This window comes from Eubalaena glacialis, chromosome 17, assembly GCF_028564815.1.
Source record: "Eubalaena glacialis isolate mEubGla1 chromosome 17, mEubGla1.1.hap2.+ XY, whole genome shotgun sequence".
Classification (NCBI taxonomy): domain Eukaryota; kingdom Metazoa; phylum Chordata; class Mammalia; order Artiodactyla; family Balaenidae; genus Eubalaena; species Eubalaena glacialis.
Genome location: NC_083732.1, coordinates 69970334 through 69989513, shown reverse-complemented (window position 1 = coordinate 69989513; position 19180 = coordinate 69970334). Strand labels below are relative to the sequence as shown.

At 36.2% G+C, this 19180-nt stretch overlaps 1 protein-coding gene across 5 annotated transcripts in view; it reads left to right on the top strand.

The window, feature by feature from the left end:
- Nucleotides 1-19180, top strand: part of TAF2 (TATA-box binding protein associated factor 2) — an 81241-nt gene that overhangs the window by 3853 nt on the left and 58208 nt on the right. For 4 of the 5 annotated variants that reach the window (XM_061171692.1, XM_061171691.1, XM_061171690.1 and 1 more), the window contains exons 3-7: nucleotides 5811-5971; nucleotides 13392-13510; nucleotides 14838-14979; nucleotides 16204-16435; nucleotides 18729-18913. In XM_061171692.1, the coding sequence (XP_061027675.1) occupies nucleotides 5811-5971; nucleotides 13392-13510; nucleotides 14838-14979; nucleotides 16204-16435; nucleotides 18729-18913 (839 nt within the window). Of the gene's footprint in view, nucleotides 1-5810; nucleotides 5972-13391; nucleotides 13511-14837; nucleotides 14980-16203; nucleotides 16436-17448; nucleotides 17477-18728; nucleotides 18914-19180 lie in introns of those variants that run through there. The other variant, XM_061171693.1, reaches the window with a different exon arrangement.

The following is a 19180-nucleotide window of genomic DNA, read 5'->3' as shown; positions in this document are numbered from 1 at the left end:
TGTCTTTTTATATAAGGACAAATTACTGTCTCCCTCCATGATACCAGCTGTCTAATGTAGTCATTTTACTGCTGAGTGACTAACTGATCCTTCCTGGGAAGGTCCCGTATTAGAAGTTCATTTTGATCCTCTGCTATTGGGAGGTGAGCACTCAGCAGTGGTGGTAGCCAGATCAAGCTTTGTTGGGGGAAGACCATGTTGCTGGGTTCATGCATAGCCTCCATTCTTGCCCCAATGACCACTTTGTCTGTTGAGCAGGGTGGCTAGGGAAAGAGTCTGGGACATCTACTGGATAGATAATCTTGCCAGTTGATTTTTGAGGGCCACCTCCGCAGTCTCTGAGGATGCCTCTGTTGGTCACTTATGTGATGACATAAATATTTTCATATTATAGCTACTCTGAGAAATTCATTTTTACATTTACTTCTCCCACCATCCTCTTATTTTCAGTCTTCTTGTCTTGTTCTTTCCATATTCCTAACCAGCTGGCCAACCCAGCAGTTGCCATGGATCAGTGTAGATGTGTACTTCAGGTCATCTCTACTTCTATAAACAGTGTACAGCCAGTTGTATTCACCAGCGTTCTGCCCACAGTAGGCTTTTCTTCCATTGTCTTTCAGGACCACACTTCAGTGGGTTCTGATGGCAGCTACCATCCACTTCCAACTGCGCTGGCATGCTGTGCAGACTTACTCATAATTCAGGCTTGTGCTTTGTCCTATTCTTTCAATTGAGCATGGGGACCTCTCCATGAGGCCATGGGTGTGGATTGAGGGAGCGGTGGAGATGCAATGGGAACAAGTCCCGTTGGATTCTGAGTCACCTGCTCATGCTGTTTGCTCTTTGTGCCTATGAACTTGCTTGGGCCTGGTCCAGAGGTGGTGTTTCCATTTAAAAATGGAAAGCCACTGCACATACTGAGTTCGTAATGGCCATTTTAGGTAACAAAAATTACATGAAATTTTGGGGAGTCCCATGATCATGTGTGCAGTCTCTACTGCAGGGTCTCGTAGCAAACCAGTAGTTGCTTTGCAAATGGAAAACAGTTGTTGGCAGAAGAAGTCATGGGTTTCCTCTGAAACCCCAGGAATGACGGCGTACTGTCATTCTGTTGAAGAAAGCCAGAGTCTGTAAAGTACCTTTGTCTGCTGTGGACGTTCCCAATACCGTTGGATATGCTGAGTCATAATGCCCAAGTGGCAGGGCAGCTTGAACCACAGCCTGGACCTACTGCAGAACCCTTTCTTGCTCTGGACCCCTCTCAAAGCTGATATCCTTATAGGTTGCTTAGTAAGTAGTATGCCTAAATATGTATATTGCTTTCAGAATCCAAAGAAGCCTACCAATTTTTGTGCCTCCTTTTTTTCCCCCTCTTGGTAGGCAGTGCAAAGTGAAGCAACTTGTTTTTCACTTTAGAAGGTTTATTTTTATGTGCCTCAGACCACTGGAACCTTAGAAGCTTTATTGATGTGACAGGCCCTTGAACTTTCGTGGGATTTAACTCGCAGCCTCTGCTATCCACGTGTTTTCTGTTAAGGCATTTAGAGAACTTACTCTTCCCTTCTTACCAGGTCCAGATAGCATAATGTTGTCAATATAACATACCAGTGTAATTCTCTGGGCTATCCTGTCCTCTGGGCTATCAGGGGACTTTTGGACTATGTTTTGACTGAGCAGGAGAGTTGATAATAGTTATTAGTTACTAGATGACAGTGAGGGGTTTCTGACGTCTGGAAGACAACCTGCTTCTGATTGATTTTTTTTTTTTTTTTTTTCTGATAGGAATTGGGGGAAAAAAAAATTTGCCTGATAATTAGTCGCAATATTAGCTACCAAGAAATGTGCTGATTTGCTGTGGTCAAAGTACTGCATCTGCAAACATGGTTGTGATTGGCAAGTTTGTGATAAATCACTATCATTCTCGAAAACCTACTTGACTTTTGCACTCGCCAAATAATTGAGTTAAATGAAGACGTAGTAGGCATCATTCAAGTCTCTGTGGTGGCATTAATCTCTGCAATTCCCCAAAGATGTCTAGTTGCGTTGATTTACTCTCTTGGAGAAGGGGGATGGGTGTTCCAGTGGTGTCCACTTAGTCCTTCCACTGTAGTCCTCACTCAGAGAGTGAGGTCAGAGAATGAATATGGGGATTTGCCAATTACTAAAATGTATTCTGTATGTTCTGGACTGGGGAAATAATCTCCAGTCCTACTCTGTGTTAGACGTGGGAACCCCTTTAGTACTTGACCTCCAAAGACTGCCAGTCTGGGGAATACCCTGGCAGTCCAGTGGTTAGGACTCCACTCTTTCACTGCCAAGGGCCCGGGTTCAATCCCTGGTCGGGGAACTAAGATCCCACAAGCCGCGCTGCACAGCCAAAAACAAACAAACAAAAAAACCCCCAAAGACTTCCAGTGTGGCTAGTGGACTGCTGTAATGCTTTGGGACTCCAGGGATTAGTGTCAGTTCAGAACCAAGATACAGTAACCCCAGGAAAAGGGCAAAAATTAATTTATTTGAGGTGACATAAATCTCAAGATTTTACAAGAAAGATAAATGAGAGTCAAACATGTTTGTAGGCATGGAAAAAAGTCCTATAAAGAGGAGAGATTGTAATTATAGGAGAGGGTAATTAATAGAGCAGGATTTCTGAGAATACTGCAGAGGATGGCCTCTAGTGCAGTAGTGGAAGGATCCTTCCTAAACAGGAGGGAAAGATAGGTATGTGCAGCAGAAGGGCAAGAGAATCGATAGTTGGCAGTAGAGTGGTTCAAGTTAAGGATCTTGGGTGGATGAGGAAGAATGTAGCGCTAAAAATACCAGGGAGGATTGTAGTGAGAAACTGGAGGAGGCCAAGGAACAGGAGAATTTCCTGTGGTTGAACAGGAGGACTGGCAGAGAAGTACAGGCATTGTGGACGTTCCAGTTTAAAATGTCAGCGTCAGAGCGGTCCTGAGCAGTGAAGAGGTGTCGTTCAGAGTGTGATCTTGATTGCTCTCCTGGAATGGCAGTGAAGGTTGTAGGAATTGAAATCAGGGAACTCTGAAGCAGTGGTACTGCATGGATCAGCTGTGTCTGCATTCATGTCATGTAGAGTGATGGCTGAGATGGGTTAGAAAGGTAAAGAATGAACCTTCAATGAGTATTGGGGAATTTGGGCAATATTAATGAGAGGAACAGAGGATGGTGTACCTGTATGGCTTGAACGCATAGGAAAAGAAGTAGAAAAGGACAATAATAAAAACATTTACTAGATGCCAGCTATGATTTTAAGTGCTTTCCTTGTATTGCTGAATTATAATAACACCAATAGGTAGGTAGTGTCAATATTCTTGTTTTACGGATGAGGAAACTGAGGTACAGAGAGCTAGAGTAACTTAGCTCAAGATCATATACTTACTGAGTAGTGGAGCTGGACTTGAATGCAGGCAGTCTACCTCAAGAAGACAATGACACTATTCTGCCCTTGCTCTTATAGCATATGCTATATAAAAGCCTATAAATGATCTAGAAAAAGTGGAAAGTAGGAGGTTTCCTGTTTTCCCTTCTTCTAATTTATAGTGAGTGAAAGAATAAGTAGCTTCTTTTCAAAGGGGATTCAAGAGATGTTTCATCTAAGGCTGACAGGTAGAGGAGTTTTTGAAAAGGTTGAATAGCACAGGGGAGTTACTTCAAATGGGGTAGGGACTCTAGGAGGATGGTCAGCTGTCAGGTGGTGGGGAGAGAGCAGGAGCAAGAAGAAGAGAGTAAGTGAGAGGTTAGATGACCTGGGGGTTTGCAGTTATGCTAGTAGCCAAGGCTGACAGGGATTGGAGGCCAGTCAGTGGGTCTGTATGTTGCAGGCAGGTGTAGGTTAGGGCTGTAGGTGGTGTCAGAGACCTGATGGTTCAAGGAGACTGGGCTTTCCCTATCTTCATGAAGTATACTCCGTTCACTGTTTTATTATTGTTAAACTTAGTTTAGAAAGCAAAAGCCTATTCTTATGTCTCACTCCTGTAACCACTTCATGACAGCACTTTCCATAATCTTTTCTAGTTCACTTTTGACATTATCTTGGTTCTCCTTGCTGTCTTTCAGCTGATCCAAGCTCATTTATGTAGATTGGTCATTGGATTGCTGGTATGCTAATTAAGGGAATTTGGATTTTCATACAGTTGCTCACAGTTTAACACCTTTCAACTCAGAGACTTCATCAGCAGTATTTTTGCTTCTGCTTTTTTCTGTTCTTATTTGCTTCCACATAAATCTGTCCAGATGGTCTAATTTTAGGATGTGTGACTCTCTCATTTGGGAATTGGGGGAAAAAGGGCTGTGGAATCAATAGGCTTTTGAGCAGTTGGGCTGAATGTTATCTAAAAAATATTCTTACGTTCTTGCATGTTATTTAAAAGCATTGTACTGAGAGACATTGTGGCATAATGGGAATCAGTTGGGATCATTTAGATGTGGGTTTGAATCTCAGTTCTGCACTTATTAATGGTATAATTTTCTTTTTTTTTTTTATTAATTAATTTATTTTATTTATTTATTTATGGCTGTGTTGGGTCTTCGTTTCTGTGCACGGGCTTTCTCTAGTTGTGGCAAGCAGGGGCCACTCTTCATCGCGGTGCGCGGGCCTCTCACTATTGTGGCCTCTCTTGTTGCGGAGCACAGGCTCCAGACGCGCAGGCTCAGTAGTTGTGGTGCACGGGCCTAGTTGCTCCGCGGCATGTGGGATCTTCCCAGACCAGGGCTCGAACCCGTGTCCCCTGCATTGGCAGGCAGATTCTCAACCACTGCACCACCAGGGAAGCCCGGTATAATTTTCTTAACTCTTAATCTGTAAAAAGTATAAAGTAGTACTTGTCTCTTAAAGTTGTTAATGGGATTAGAGAGAACATATGAAAGTAGCGTAACGTCTGGCATATAGTAGTGCTCATTAAATAGTAGCCATTACAGTTGTTATAGTCTAGTTCTGTATGGTTATTGCCTGAATTTCATCTTAGATATTCCTGTTGCAGCCCCTGAAATGTTACTATTTCATATCCTCCATATTTTATGTTTCCAACCCAGAATATTAAACTCACTGGACATACATTCAGTGTTTCAGTGGTCCATCTTTCCCATTTGATTCAATGCAAGAGGGTGGTGGACAGTCGGTATATTTAGCTGTCTCTCATGTCTTATGTACCTGCTTCAGATAGATGGCTCGCCACACAGCTAATGTGGTAGAACTATGTATGGCCTTGGGACTGCTTGGTAGGAAATCATGCAGCACTTTGAAGTGTCTGCTGCTCTTGGAGGTGGCAGTAGATTTTTCCCTACTTGCCTGAATGTTTCTTGTAACTCTTGCCACTTCACGTCCTCATTTACCTCCCATGAGGAGAGACTCATACTTGTTAGCTTTGGTGGTATAGTTTTTTACCCTATTTTGAGGGGCCTTGTTCTTTTACTCACTGAAGTGGTTTTGATTCTCTTTTTGCTCTGTTGGTTTTTTTTTTTCCCCTTCCTCTCTGTTTGGATTCCAGTCTGTCTATAAATTCTTATATTTGTGAGTAGTCCTTTTACTTTCTTTTCTAGCAGATGGTCTACTTTTCACTGATAGTGAATGTGAACCACAGGATGATAAAGTATACGTAATTCACACCCATTCAGTCACTGGGACAGCCATAGTTGAAGTGAAGATCCTTGGAGAGTACTTGTATGTGTGTAGCTATTTGGGATTCTGTCTCTGGATTGTAGTATGTGTATAAGTAGTAGAAATCAAAGAAATATGTTCTAAAACATACCTGTGTTCATTTTAATGAAATTATTATTCTTTATCTTTACAGGGATTTGTGGAACTGACTATATTTCCCACAGTTGCAAACTTAAATAGAATCAAGTTGAACAGCAAACAGTGTAGAATATACCGAGTAAGGATCAATGATTTAGAAGCTGCTTTTATTTATAATGATCCAACCTTGGAAGTTTGTCACAATGAATCAAAACAGTAAGTTACATGCTTTAAAAGTCGATATTTCTAACAGTTTTGTTTTTCATTGATTGGATTAATTTTTTTCAACAGATTTTTCTTAGATTATTATTAGATTCTGGTTCCCAATTTATTTTTTCTAATTATAATTTCTGTTGCTTCTACCACTGCACACATTTGGTTCAAAAAATTTTACTAGCTCTGGCCAACATAGTAAGTTATTAAGTTTCCTTTCTTCAGACTGCAGTTTTAAAGAAGTACTATCAGAGAACTTTAAATAAATTTTCTTAGCCATTTTTCTACTTTTAAAGTTTTAAAAAAATATTAGTTTCATAGATATTAATGTAATCTTCAGTGAATTAGATGATACTGTAATCTGTAGACCAGAAACTACTTTAAAATATTCTATAAAATATTTGACAGCTTTAGAATATCATATAAAAGTAGTCTGAAATATCTCATTCCTTCACCTTAAATATTGCATCTATTGAGGCTACTTCTGATTTTTATCAGTAAACTTATATCTTTGTGATCAGCTTTATGTTCTGCATCTTTCATTTAAATACTTTGTTTTCACCTTTCCACGTATAACATGATAGGCTTCGTTTTTTTATTGTTTTTATGGTCAGGTAATATTCCATTTATTCAGTATACTGTGGATGACATGATTATTTTCTAGATCTTTTTTTTTTCTTTTACTTTGAATTATTTCCTTAGGAAAATAGGATTACTTATTATTCTTTTATGGCTCTTTTTAGCATTTCACTTGATTGTGCCCTGGGAAGATTTGTACTGCTTTAAATACTGTCAACTACATTTGAAGGCACTTGTTTTTTCCCTTTTGATAGCATTGGATTATATCATTTCTGTGATTCTTAGTATTTTGGGTTAGAATGCCCCAAACTGTAAACTATGTTTAGTCAAGGTGATATTTTAACTAGTCTGTATGTATAATATTTGACTTAACGGCAGCAGTTCTCAAAGTGTGACACCTAGAAAAGCAGCATCAACATCACCTGGGAACTTGTTAGAAATGCAAATTTCCAAGCAGTACCCCAGACCTACTGGTTCAGAAACTGGGGATAGGGTCTTGCAATTTGTGTTTCAACTAGCCTGCCAGGTGATTCTGATAAAAGGTAAAGCTTGAGAAGGAACCACTGCTTTAAGGGATTGGGAGGGTTGAGAAAGGAGACTTATCAATAGACATATTTATCATCCCAATAATCATTGGTTTAAAATCTTTGCAACTCAGAAGAGAAAACGGTGTTGGGAAAATTCAGGATGTCTCTGAATTGCTCATGTGACTTCCCGTTCTATAAAAGTGAGTGGTTGAAATTACATGCTTTTACAGCCACACTTGTGGAACTGACATGAAAAGACTTATTACAAAATCATCTGCATCCTCTTTCCCCCAGAAAAAAACAATCATTTGCCTTTGGAGCAGTAAGTATGTACCACTAATGGATGGAAAAGGCATGTGTAAAAAAGCAGGTAGGGGAGCCATTACCTTGCCAGAGGCCAAAATAGCCACCCTGTCGAGCCTAGAACTCTGCATTGATGACAGGGTAAGGAAGCTTCTCCATCTGCCAGTCACAAAACAGTGTTTGCACAGCTGCTTTACCAGTTGTTGCTGCTCAGGTCTCAAAGAAGATAACCTGTGACAGTGCAATGACAGGAACAGTGGACTTCAAATCTGTTGAGAAAGCAAGCTTTGCTATGTTAATTTTGAGGTGATGATATCCCCTAAAACTTTTCTCTAGTGATGGGGAAGATACCTCATCACTTTTAGTATTATAAAGAAAGAAAAGGAAGTCATAAAGGAGAATATTTTCGAAGGTTAGGTTAGGAAATTGGGAACGATAGAATATATTTAAACTTTTCAGGTAGCACCAGAGCTCTCTTAACCATGGTCACTTAGTATTTTCTACCTGGCTCTAGAATACTGATTACTTTTTAAGAGAGATGACAGTTATTTTTGCTGGTGTTTGTTTATTCTCTGACTTGTTCAAAAGAAGACTTGAGAGTGGTTTTAGAATTTTATTAGACAACAGTTTTTTAAAGTAGCTAATGAAATTAGCACAAAGGGTAAAAAAGTATAGGATGGTGGGTACCACACTGTTAAGTTACTAGAGGAAAACTGTAGATTTGGTTTTGATATTTCTGGTTGCCATACGAAAGAGGGAAACACTATTGTTTATAAGATTTGTAAGGCAAAAGACAGAAACCTACCAGTTACTCAGAAGAAATACTGCTTAGCAGTTAGATGTGAAAGGTATCTCCTGTGAGTGATGTTATTTATTTTTAAAGAGAACTTTGGCAAAAGCAGATAGTTAAGATCTTTAGCATGTCCCTAGATACTTCTGTTACTTTTCTTGTTTCTAAAGTAACTTTCTTTCTCTAATGAAGCAGTAAAATTTCTGCTAAAGCTGAAACAGAAATTAAATGTAGCAGATTTGAATTGAAAGTTAAACTTAAAACTCAGTGGTTAAATTTAGTCTTGAATATGTACAAGAATGTCCTAACATTCAAAGAAGTAATATGGTACTTCATCACATTTTCTCCTTATTTGTTTTAAAGTTAAGGTGCCAGGCCCTCCTATTTTTAATAGCAAGAGTGTGCTTACCTTGGTTGAGATTCAGCACCTTTGAACTGCAGGGGGAATGTAAGGAAGGGAAACATTTAGCTAAGGGACTAAAAGGCATTTCTACCTATTTGATCCAACTAAACATTAGCTGAGTTGTTAAATTACCTGTGCTAGCAAATAAAATACCTGTTGGTTATGTAACATCTATAAGGCTTCTCTTTCTCTCCGTCTGTGTCTCTGTCTCTCTCTCTCTCTCTGGCTTATTGTCTGCCAGGAAAATAATTTAAGCACTTGAAGTTTCTCCAAATATATTTTCTGTTTGAATCTTACATATTGTAGGTATAGTTTGCCTCCATAGAAGCTATGTCTCTTTGGTGGTTTTTCTGTTTGTATTTGTTTTTTCTTTCTTTTTTTTTTTTTTGCTACATTTCTCTCTTCTTAGAATAAGGTAAATGTAGATTTTACCAGAGAGACTGTTTCTGTGCGTGAGTAGCCTACAGTGGCTGACATCTCTTTCCTCCTTGTTTCTTTTCCTTCCCTGGATAGGCTTTGCTACTTTGAGAAGACCTTTTTTATTTTACTTGAAAAGTCTCCACTTTCCTGAGTTTCAAGAATCAGTTTAATTCCTGTCTCCTGTCTTCATTTCCATTAAGGAGTGGCAGTAGAAATGAAGCTAACTTAAGATATAAATGAAGTAACTTTGAGTGATTGGAGCAATTTTTAGAGTGATTAGAATTGATTTTTTAAATTGCTTTTTTTAAAAAAAGATTTTCTAGGTCCTATATTTTAATACAGATGTCTACAAAGAGATTTTAAATGTTATTATTTTACTGATATCATATGGTAGAAGTGGTTGATTCCTTTACTGATTATGGTTAGGTAATATGGATACTAGTTTTATATTTTAACTCAGCCCACAGTGCCTCACTGGCAGTTGTTTTAGTAGTATTGCTTGGAATTTAGTTGTCATAATTGGAAGAACTTTGGGGTTTGTTTAGTCAAAACTTCAGCAGGAATTTTTCCTATACTATTCTACCTTCTGCTTGAATACGTCCAGCTCAGGAGAGCTTACTATATTTTAAAGCACCCCTTTCATTTCTGAATGCTAGAAAGTTCTTTATTACATCGAGCCACAGTCTGTTTCGCTATAATGTTCACAAACTTATGCTTGTTAAAAATTGTTTTCCCGTAAGTTTTCTCTTTTCCAGTCTGTAGTATCTCAGTACTTTCAACCATTCCTCATTTAAAACTCTTTCCAAATTTGTTAACCATTCTCTTTTCCATGCTCTGAATACTCTCTGGTTTGGCATTGTGTTTTCTTAAATGTGGTAACCCTAGAACTAGATAGGGTTCTTCTTATTTGGACTTCTTGTAATCACACATGCATAGCAGTAAAGCCATTTTGTTCTTATCTATACTCATTATTTCTAGTGGCTTGAAATTCATTAGCTTTTCACAAATAGCTACTTTAAAGTAATTGACTCAAGTTTAAGCTTGTTGTCAGTGAAATACCCTAGGCTTTTTCATAGAAAAACTTAAGGTAGAGTTTTCTCTAAGCAACCTTATTTCATGGTATCATTATCAAATGTTGTTTCAATTATTTTTGAAAGTCATTTTTATTAATTTTGATATTGGTTCCATTTCTGGAAAATGGATTTTTCTGTTGGCTTTTACTTATTTATTTATTTTATTCCGTATGTGAATTATAAGGCAGAAGAAAAAACTGAGTGTTGACAAGGATATAGAGTAGAACTCTCAAACACAGCTGATAGAAATGTAAATTGAGATTGAATGTATACATACTCTATGATTGGTGGTCTCACTCCTACATGTATATCCAATATGTTCACCAAGAAAAAAGTACAGAACTGTTCACAGCAGCATTTGTAATAGTCAAAACTGTAAATTACCTGAAAACCCATCAATGGTAGAATGGTAGATTGTGGTATATTCTTACACTGTTGGAATTCTAAAAGTAATGAGACTGAATGACCAACAGCTAGATGCAATGATATAGATGGATTTCACAAACTTAATGTTGAATAAAACAAGTCAGACACAAAAGAATGTGTATTAAGTTGTTAATCTATCTCATTAGATGTCAGAATAATAGGTTACCCTTGGTGGTAGGAAGCAGGGCTAGGTTAGTGATTACAAGAGGGCTTCTGGGAGGCTGGTAAAGTTCTGTTCTTGCTCTGCATGCTGGCTGCTTTGGTTTTGTGAAAATTCATCGAACTGTATACTTAGAGTGTATATATATATTTCTGACATATATTGTGCTTCCATGAAATTTTTTTAAATGGAGAAAAAGTTTACAAATAATTAAATCTTAAGTTTTGCAAAATCTGCACACACAGTTTTAAGAAGTACACGTTCTTTATCTGACAAAGAATTAACAGATTATTTTAATTTAATATAGATATTTGTAATAGGTTCTTGGAGAAAATTCTTTTGATTACCTTAATTTACTAGTTTTTAAGTATCCCCTACAACATTACTCACCTTTAATCTTTGTTTCCTTAAGGAAGAATGGGGATTGCCATGGTGGTAGTTATAGGGCAGGGGCATAATAATATTTTGCAATCATTATTATTCTGAAAATTGGAAACACTTATAATCTTGTCTTGTAATTTTTGGCTTTTATTAGGTTATTATGGAAGGAAACATTTTTGATTCATATTATGAAAGGAAACAATGAAATCCAAACCATGGGAAGATTGTTCCTCATAACTGACTTTCCAATAGATTCCATTTATAATGACTCACCATTTTATTTGGACCACTTTACCTTTTCTCAGGAAATAAGATTAAGTGAGAATAATTTTCCATAAAAAAAAAATGAGTGGTTTAATATGTAATATTTAAATTTGGCCTTTTGTGTAACAAAGATTTTTTTATTTTTGAATTTCACAGATAACTGGGGGATATTACAAGTTCTTCAGCTATCTTTCAGATTTCATGTTTTTGAAATTTTATTGAAAAGAAATTGCAACCTATAAATATACAAAGTAGTTTTTAAAATTAGATGGTATGTTAACTGAGTACTGGTAAGGATGCAGAGCAACTGGCATGTTCATATATTGCTGATGAGAATGCAGAATGGTATAGCTATTCTGGAAAACGGTTGAGCGGATTCTTACAAAGCTAAACTTATGTTTACCATATGACTCAGCAGACCCACTCTTGGGTGTTTGTACTACAGAAGTGAACATTAAATTCACATAAAAACTGATACACAGTTATTTGTAGCAGCTTTATTCCTGATAGCCAAAAGCTGGAAGCAACCCAGATGTCTTTCAGTGGACGAATGAATAAACAATCTGTGGTACAGTCTATTCAGTGTAATACTATTCATTGTAAAAAGGGACAAACAATAGATACATGTAACACCTTAGATGAATTTCAAAGACATACTGAGTGAGATAAGCCAGCCTCAAAAGGTTGCATTCTGTATGATTCCATTTATTTGACACAGGGCATAGCACAAGGGGCTTTTGGGGATGGCAGAATTGTTCTATATCCTGATTGTGGTGATGGTTACACATGTTAAAATTTATAGAATTATATACCAAAGGAAAAAAGTTACTTTTACTGTATGATAATTAAAAACAAACAAAAAAAGATGGTATGTGAAAAAACAGTCATTTGTTTTTTATTGTGGTCCTGGAGTTTTTAATACCTTTTATTTTACATATTTATCTAAGAGAAAGAAAGTGTTAAAATTATTGAGAAGTCTGCTTAACTACTTTCAGAACCTTGTGTTTTGTAGTTGTTAAAAGTCATAGTTAATAGTACATCCTTCCTAGTTAGGAGAGAGTTGGAGATGGGGGGGGGAATGGCCTCCGTCATATTGAGAGTGTAAGTTTAATGTTTTCTTTCATGGCTTTTCCTCATTTATTTTCCCTATAATTACTCTGTAGAGTATATGAAACTTGTCTTTTAACTAGGTTAAAAATTTATTAAGCTAGTGAAATATCACTGACTTTACTTTGTGGAGTTACCTAATGGCAAGATGATAGACATAAAGGTGCACAACAAGAACATGGCTCACAGTATTGTGTCTGATCTTGTTTTCTCGCTCTTGCCATTCCTTGTCTTTTTTCTTTCTTCCACTTCTTCCATATTACTTTAACTGATTTCAGTGAGGAAATGCGATATGTGTGTGTATGTATATACATATATATATGAGTTATTTTTATGGAATAAAATTAGAAAATCAGATGAGAACAGTATTTTCATATTTCCATAAGGCTTCTGTGTATTGTTTTCATTCAGTAGGAAATAAGACCAAGTACCTATTGAACAAATATTTTTTGAGTGTCCCCTGGCATTTAGGGGATATAACAGTGTACCATCCAAAAGTTCCTCTCCTTCATTAAGCTTACATTGTCACGTACTGGGGAGTGGAGGGGAGCAGTATTATATTTTGAGGAATTAATTCCCATTCTGATTTGTTTTAAACATCTTAATTTCTATTAGATTATAAAGCTTGTTGAATCCATTCAAATTTTTGCCAGATTGATAAAGAATAATTATTTCTTCAATTCTATGTATATTCTTTACATTTGTATTAGGAAAGTGTAGTGGCTTTGGCATTCTAAAATTAATGAAGGATGTGATAGTCATAATAATCACATAGCATTGGCAAGTAGACTATATATGCCATTGCATTTATAGTTTAATAGTTTTAGTCTTGGGAAATAGAGCAACAGTTACTTGGCTAAAGAGCATTCCTGTGAGTTATGTAAGTTGATATAATGGTTACAAACAGATGGTGCCAAGTATTTAAGAAAATGCTTGGTGAAATATATGGCTTATTATTAAAGCTGGCTTTCTCTTTTTTTCCCCCCCCAGGAGAAATCTCAATTATTTTTCCAATGCTTACGCAGCTGCGGTTAGTGCTGTGGATCCTGATGCAGGAAATGGAGAACTTTGCATTAAGGTTCCATCAGAGTTATGGAAACACGTTGATGGTAAAATACCAAGAACATGTTGAGTATACAGTAAAATCATGTTGGATTCAGTGACTAGAATCTTTTCATGAAAATTAATGGTACCTAAATTATAAATTAATCAGTTGAAATATACAGGAGTTGGAAGCTCTTTTTTTCCTTAAAGATAATTGGCTAACAGGAAAATAGCAATCAAGGGCTATGACAAAAAGCAACTCATTTCACTGTTGCTTTTAAAGCGAAAGTTATAAAACAAAAATTAGATGGTTGGAACAATTTGTCAAGATTTGAGAACCCACACAGAATTTACTCAGTTTAGAATTATAGCATTTTATAAAAGGAAGGATCCTAAGAAGTCATCTGATTCAATTCTTTCCTTTTACGGAAGAGTAATCTGAGGTTTAAAGAGAGTAAGTGACCTGCTGAATGTCACTAATTAGTAGTAGAGCCAAGGCTACAACGTAGGGCTGCTAACACCCACTCTGCATACTTTTACTTTGTCTTATTATTTCTGAATCTTCTTTATTTCCTTGTATAAAGTTATAGCCATTATAATTATCATACATAACCTTCTGCCTACCTTTATTTTGCTTTATAAAATTAACCAAGATAAGGAAGTAAAAGACTTTGTTTTGTTTTTGCTCTTTTTGTGTATATGGTGGGGGGAGGGGTTTACCTTGCAGGGGGGTTGCCTAGTTTAGGGGGCAGGCATGGAAGGTCATCATTGCATGTTCACGGGTTGGAGAAAGTCCATATTGGTTGTAATGTTTGGAGGGAAATTAAAAGGAACATCTTTTTTAATCTTACGGAAGCAACACGTATTTATTACTTAGAAATCAAACATAGTAAATAATGCTGCATAATGTAAATTTTTGGGTAGTCCTTCCCTCCTACCCCACTCCCTACTCCTCCTACTCCTTAAAGTCACAAGTAGGGTTAACAATCTGTGCGAGAATGTACTAACAGAACAAACTTGAAAAGTAAGTTTTGAATTGGCTCTGGAAGGCCTTAACCATGTGGTAGTTTTAAACTCTTTTCTTTAGGCAGTATAGCATTGTCAGAAATGTTGAGAGGGGGATATGGTATGACCAATGTTTTGGGAGAACACAACTAGCAGTGACTAGAATTGCGTGGAGGTAAGAACACCAGTGGAAGGAGACTGTTGAGTTCCTGTAGGCAAAGAGATGGTAAAAGCCTAAACTAGGTTAAGTAGTGTGATCTTTTATGTAAAACTCAGCCTTTGATTCCCACTTTATGTTCAGTGTAAGTCTTTGCCCTTATTATATCGACCACTGTTACCTAACTATATTTTTATATATCAATGTATGTATGTATTTATTTGTTGCAGAATTAAAGGTGCTAAAGATACACATCAATTTTTCTTTGGATCAGCCAAAAGGAGGTCTTCATTTTGTGGTACCCAGTGTAGAGGGAAGTATGGCAGAGAGAGGTGCTCATGTTTTCTCTTGTGGGTATCAAAATTCCACAAGGTAGATTACTAATTCTTACGTATTTCAGTTGATTTCATTTTTTCAATTGCATTTTTTTCTATGAATATGCAATACATGTATTTAGTATAAAATGAGAAGTATGAGCTTGATCTCCAACTACTTGAACCTCTTCTGAATCTTGTTCCTCTTCAATCCTGTCTTCCCTCCTTTCCTTTTCAAGTCTAATGTTCTAAAGTCGTCTCAATTCTTTCATTTTTTAAACTTTTGTATTGAAGTAAAACATACAGAAAATTACACGAATTGTAAATAGAAAGCTCAATACATTTTCACAAGTGAACAAACTCGTGTAATTCACACTCGCATCAAGAAAAAGAACATTAACATTACCAGCATCACAGAGTACCCTCTTCTACCCACTTCCATTCACTCTTGCCCACCTGGTAGCCTCCTGCCCTAGGGCAACCACCATCCTGATTTCTAAAATACTGTAGATTGATAACACCTATCTTTGAACTTTATTGAATGAAAGCATATGCCTTATGCTCTTTATATCTGCCTTTCTTGTGTAACATTGTGGTAGTGAGATGTACCTTTATTGTTGCATGTAATTGTAGTTCATTCTCATAGCTCTACAGTTAACCATGTTATTGAAATATTATGTTATGTGTAGTCTCCTCAGATTATTAACTCCTCCAAGCCAAGGATGATGTCTTATATTTCTCCGTGTTTCAGTAACAAGTACAGACCCTGGCACATAGTAAAACCTGATCTGAATAGAACATTGAGTAGAAATTTTATGTCTGGCTTTACCAGCACTGTTTGAATTTATGCAATGCATCACATACTCCAGAAAAGCAGTTTCCTGAGGTTATGGAATAGATTCTGAATATTGTATGTTTTAAAACTCTTTTGTAAGCATTTTTAGTTTCCAAAAATGAATGCTACATAAAAACTGACTGTGAATATACAAGTAAAAATTATTTTTAATTAAAAAATTGGAAACTAAGAATTGCTTACCTCTTTTCAGGGTTTAAACTGGAGGTACTACATGATATATTTTATTAATATTGCCAATAATATTTGGAGACAGGATTCTATCTTTAATCACATTCTTTCAGATTGCTCAATAAAAAACATCAGTGGGCAAATAGCTAAAATTTCTTCTTGTGCATATTCTGTAAATGTTAAAATAACTTATATGTGGCAGAAACAATGTAGGTTACACTTTCAACATGTTTTCTGCACTGTTGATCTTTTTTCTAGATTTTGGTTCCCATGTGTTGATTCATACTCTGAATTATGTACATGGAAATTAGAATTTACAGTGGATGCTGCAATGGTGGCTGTTTCCAGTGGAGATTTGGTGGAGACAGTGTATACCCATGATATGAGGAAGAAAACCTTCCATTACATGCTTACCATTCCAACAGCTGCATCGAATATCTCCTTGGCCATTGGACCTTTTGAAATACTTGTAGATCCATATATGCATGAGGTAAATCATAGCTTCTTGCTTCTTTCCCTCCCACTCTTTCATGCCTAATCAGAAGAATATTAATTAAGTACTAAGTTTTTCTTAATTCTTCTTTCAACTGTTAGAACTATCACTAGAGAGAAAAGGTTTCTTTATTATCTGAAATATATAATGACATGAACTCCTTTTAAAATGCTGGCATATTAAAATTCTTTATTTTTTTCACCAGAGGGCTTAGTGTTCCAAAAGAGCTTCAAGTATACCTTAGAGTATAGGTTGGTTAGAATATAGGTTGATTTCTGTAACTGATTGTGTTACAGAATTAACATGAGTTTATGAATGTTATAGTTCCATCTCCAGAACCTGAAATACTACAAATTCAAAATTAAAGAGCAAGATTTATTCTCTCTTCAGCATATATAGAGGGAAGAGAAAAGGCTGAGGAAGGCAGGGTTAGAATTCTGGTCAATGAACTAGTGAAAGTTTCCTCCCAATTTCCTCCCATCCCATATCTGACCACAAATCATATATCAGTTGATAAGCCCCATAGTGCTTTTAGGCCTCCTCAAGCATCAACTTTCTGGTGGTTATAAAGTGATTCATTGGTTATTGACACTCATAGCTTCTGTACCGGTTTAAAGTAACATTTGAATGAATCTCTATTTACTCTTAGTCCTTTATGTTTTTGATTACAGTTAGTTTAGTTTTAATTATAAGGCTTATATTGTGACTGTGTATATCTCAACTTCTTTCAGTTGTATGAGCAAAAATTGAGGGCAACCAGGAAAGTCAGTGAGCGCCTCAGTCTGCTCTTGTATTTGCTTTCCTGAAATTTACAAGATTTATAAAATCACTCATGGAAAATACTCAAGATATTTTATGAATGATTTGCTTTTGGTGTCTTGACAATGACTCCTAAAAGTATATTCACTGATAAGATTGGCAGTGAATTTTATCATCTTTGGTAAATGATCAACTTGAAAATCAAGATTTGATTAGTACCTGCTTTGTATTTTGGAAGAATTTTTGTTTTCCCACTCTGAGCCATTGGATGGGAGAAAGGTAAATGACAGTCAAGAAATATTTTTTCCTGAATACTTAAAGCCCGTGACTTAATCTTTCTCTGTCTCAAATAAATAGTTTCTATTGCAGTATCAGTAGATTTGCTATCATGTAGTTTTGTCTAAAAGTGAGTCTTCTTTATTTGATGAATAGTATTTTATTTTTTGTTTGTGTACCAAGAGGAGTGCTTATCATGATGCAGTTTGGGCCCTGACCACTAATGTTAAATAAATGCTCACCGTTCACTTATGGTAGTCTCTAATCTGTTCTTTTATAATGTTGTCAGAAGAACAGTTTTTTATTGTATATTAAAAACTTTCCTTGCCTCCATATCCTGCAGTAATCAAATTTCGTTAGCATGGCTTTCAAGAGCTTCTAGAATTTGACCCTAATATTCCTTTCTAGCTTTTTCCTCATTACTTTTCTATTTATGTTTGTTATATTCAATATAGTTTACTTAGATTTTTTTCTGACCAAACTATATTTTTTCCCATCTTTGACTGTTTGGGATGTCCTCTTTTCCTCCTCTCCTTACCTATGAAACTTTTGTTCAATTCAAAAAGATTAGCTCAAATGTAGTCTTCATGAAACCTTGCTGAGTCATTCTAGTCAGAGTGATATGTCATAATTGATGTTGTTCATTTGGCACAGAATCATAATAAGAGACAGTGAGACAGTATGTGATATTTGAGTGTCTGTGTCCAAAGTGGGATGTAATGTGAGAAAATCAGAATTATTATTTATGTTGCTGATATTTCTTATCTCCTCACTACCAGTAAGCTTCCCTGCAGTTTTCATATTGTTTTTTATATGTACTGAAGATAGTATAATGACTGTTAATTATTTAAGATAGTACTATGATGTGCAGTATTCACTAGGTTAGATATTTATGAATCAAAGGCAGGTTTACAATAAGCCTTGGACATTTAGATTGTTCTTGTTTTGTATGCATATGCAAAAGAAATTTTAATTTGGAACCAAAGTTATTATTTTCATTGGATCTAAGCATTTCAGATTTATAATCCATCATGAATTTAAGTCTTAAGTGCAATGAATGTTTTGTAAACATAGTAAAAATACTCACTAATTTCATACCAGTATTTTCTCTCAGTGCCATGGATTTATTAAAAAAAAAAAAAGGTGGGGGGAGGGATTTATATGCAGCTTCATTTATAACTGAGATATTTAGGAAATTTAAGATTTCAGTTAACTCTTTTATTTAATGATCTTCTTCCCTGCTTTTTATTTTTAGGTTACTCATTTTTGTTTACCTCAACTTCTTCCATTGCTTAAACATACCACGTCGTATCTTCATGAAGTTTTTGAATTTTATGAAGAAATTCTTACATGTCGATACCCATATTCTTGTTTTAAGACTGTATTCATCGATGAGGCTTATGTTGAAGTGGCTGCTTATGCTTCCATGAGCATTTTTAGGTTTGTATCCAAATTCAAAAGGCCTAAATTAGGTTAATGATGTGAAGATAGGTTATTTATTTTGTGATCAATTTTTTAAAAAAATTTATTTATTTAATTTATTTATTTTTGGCTGTGTTGGGTCATTGTTGCTGTGCGCGGGCTTTCTCTAGTTGTGGTGAGCGGGGGCTACTCTTCGTTGCGGTGCGCAGGCTTCTCATTGCGGTGGCTTCTCTTGTTGCAGAGCACGGGCTCTAGGTGCATGGGCTTCAGTAGTTGTGGCTCGCG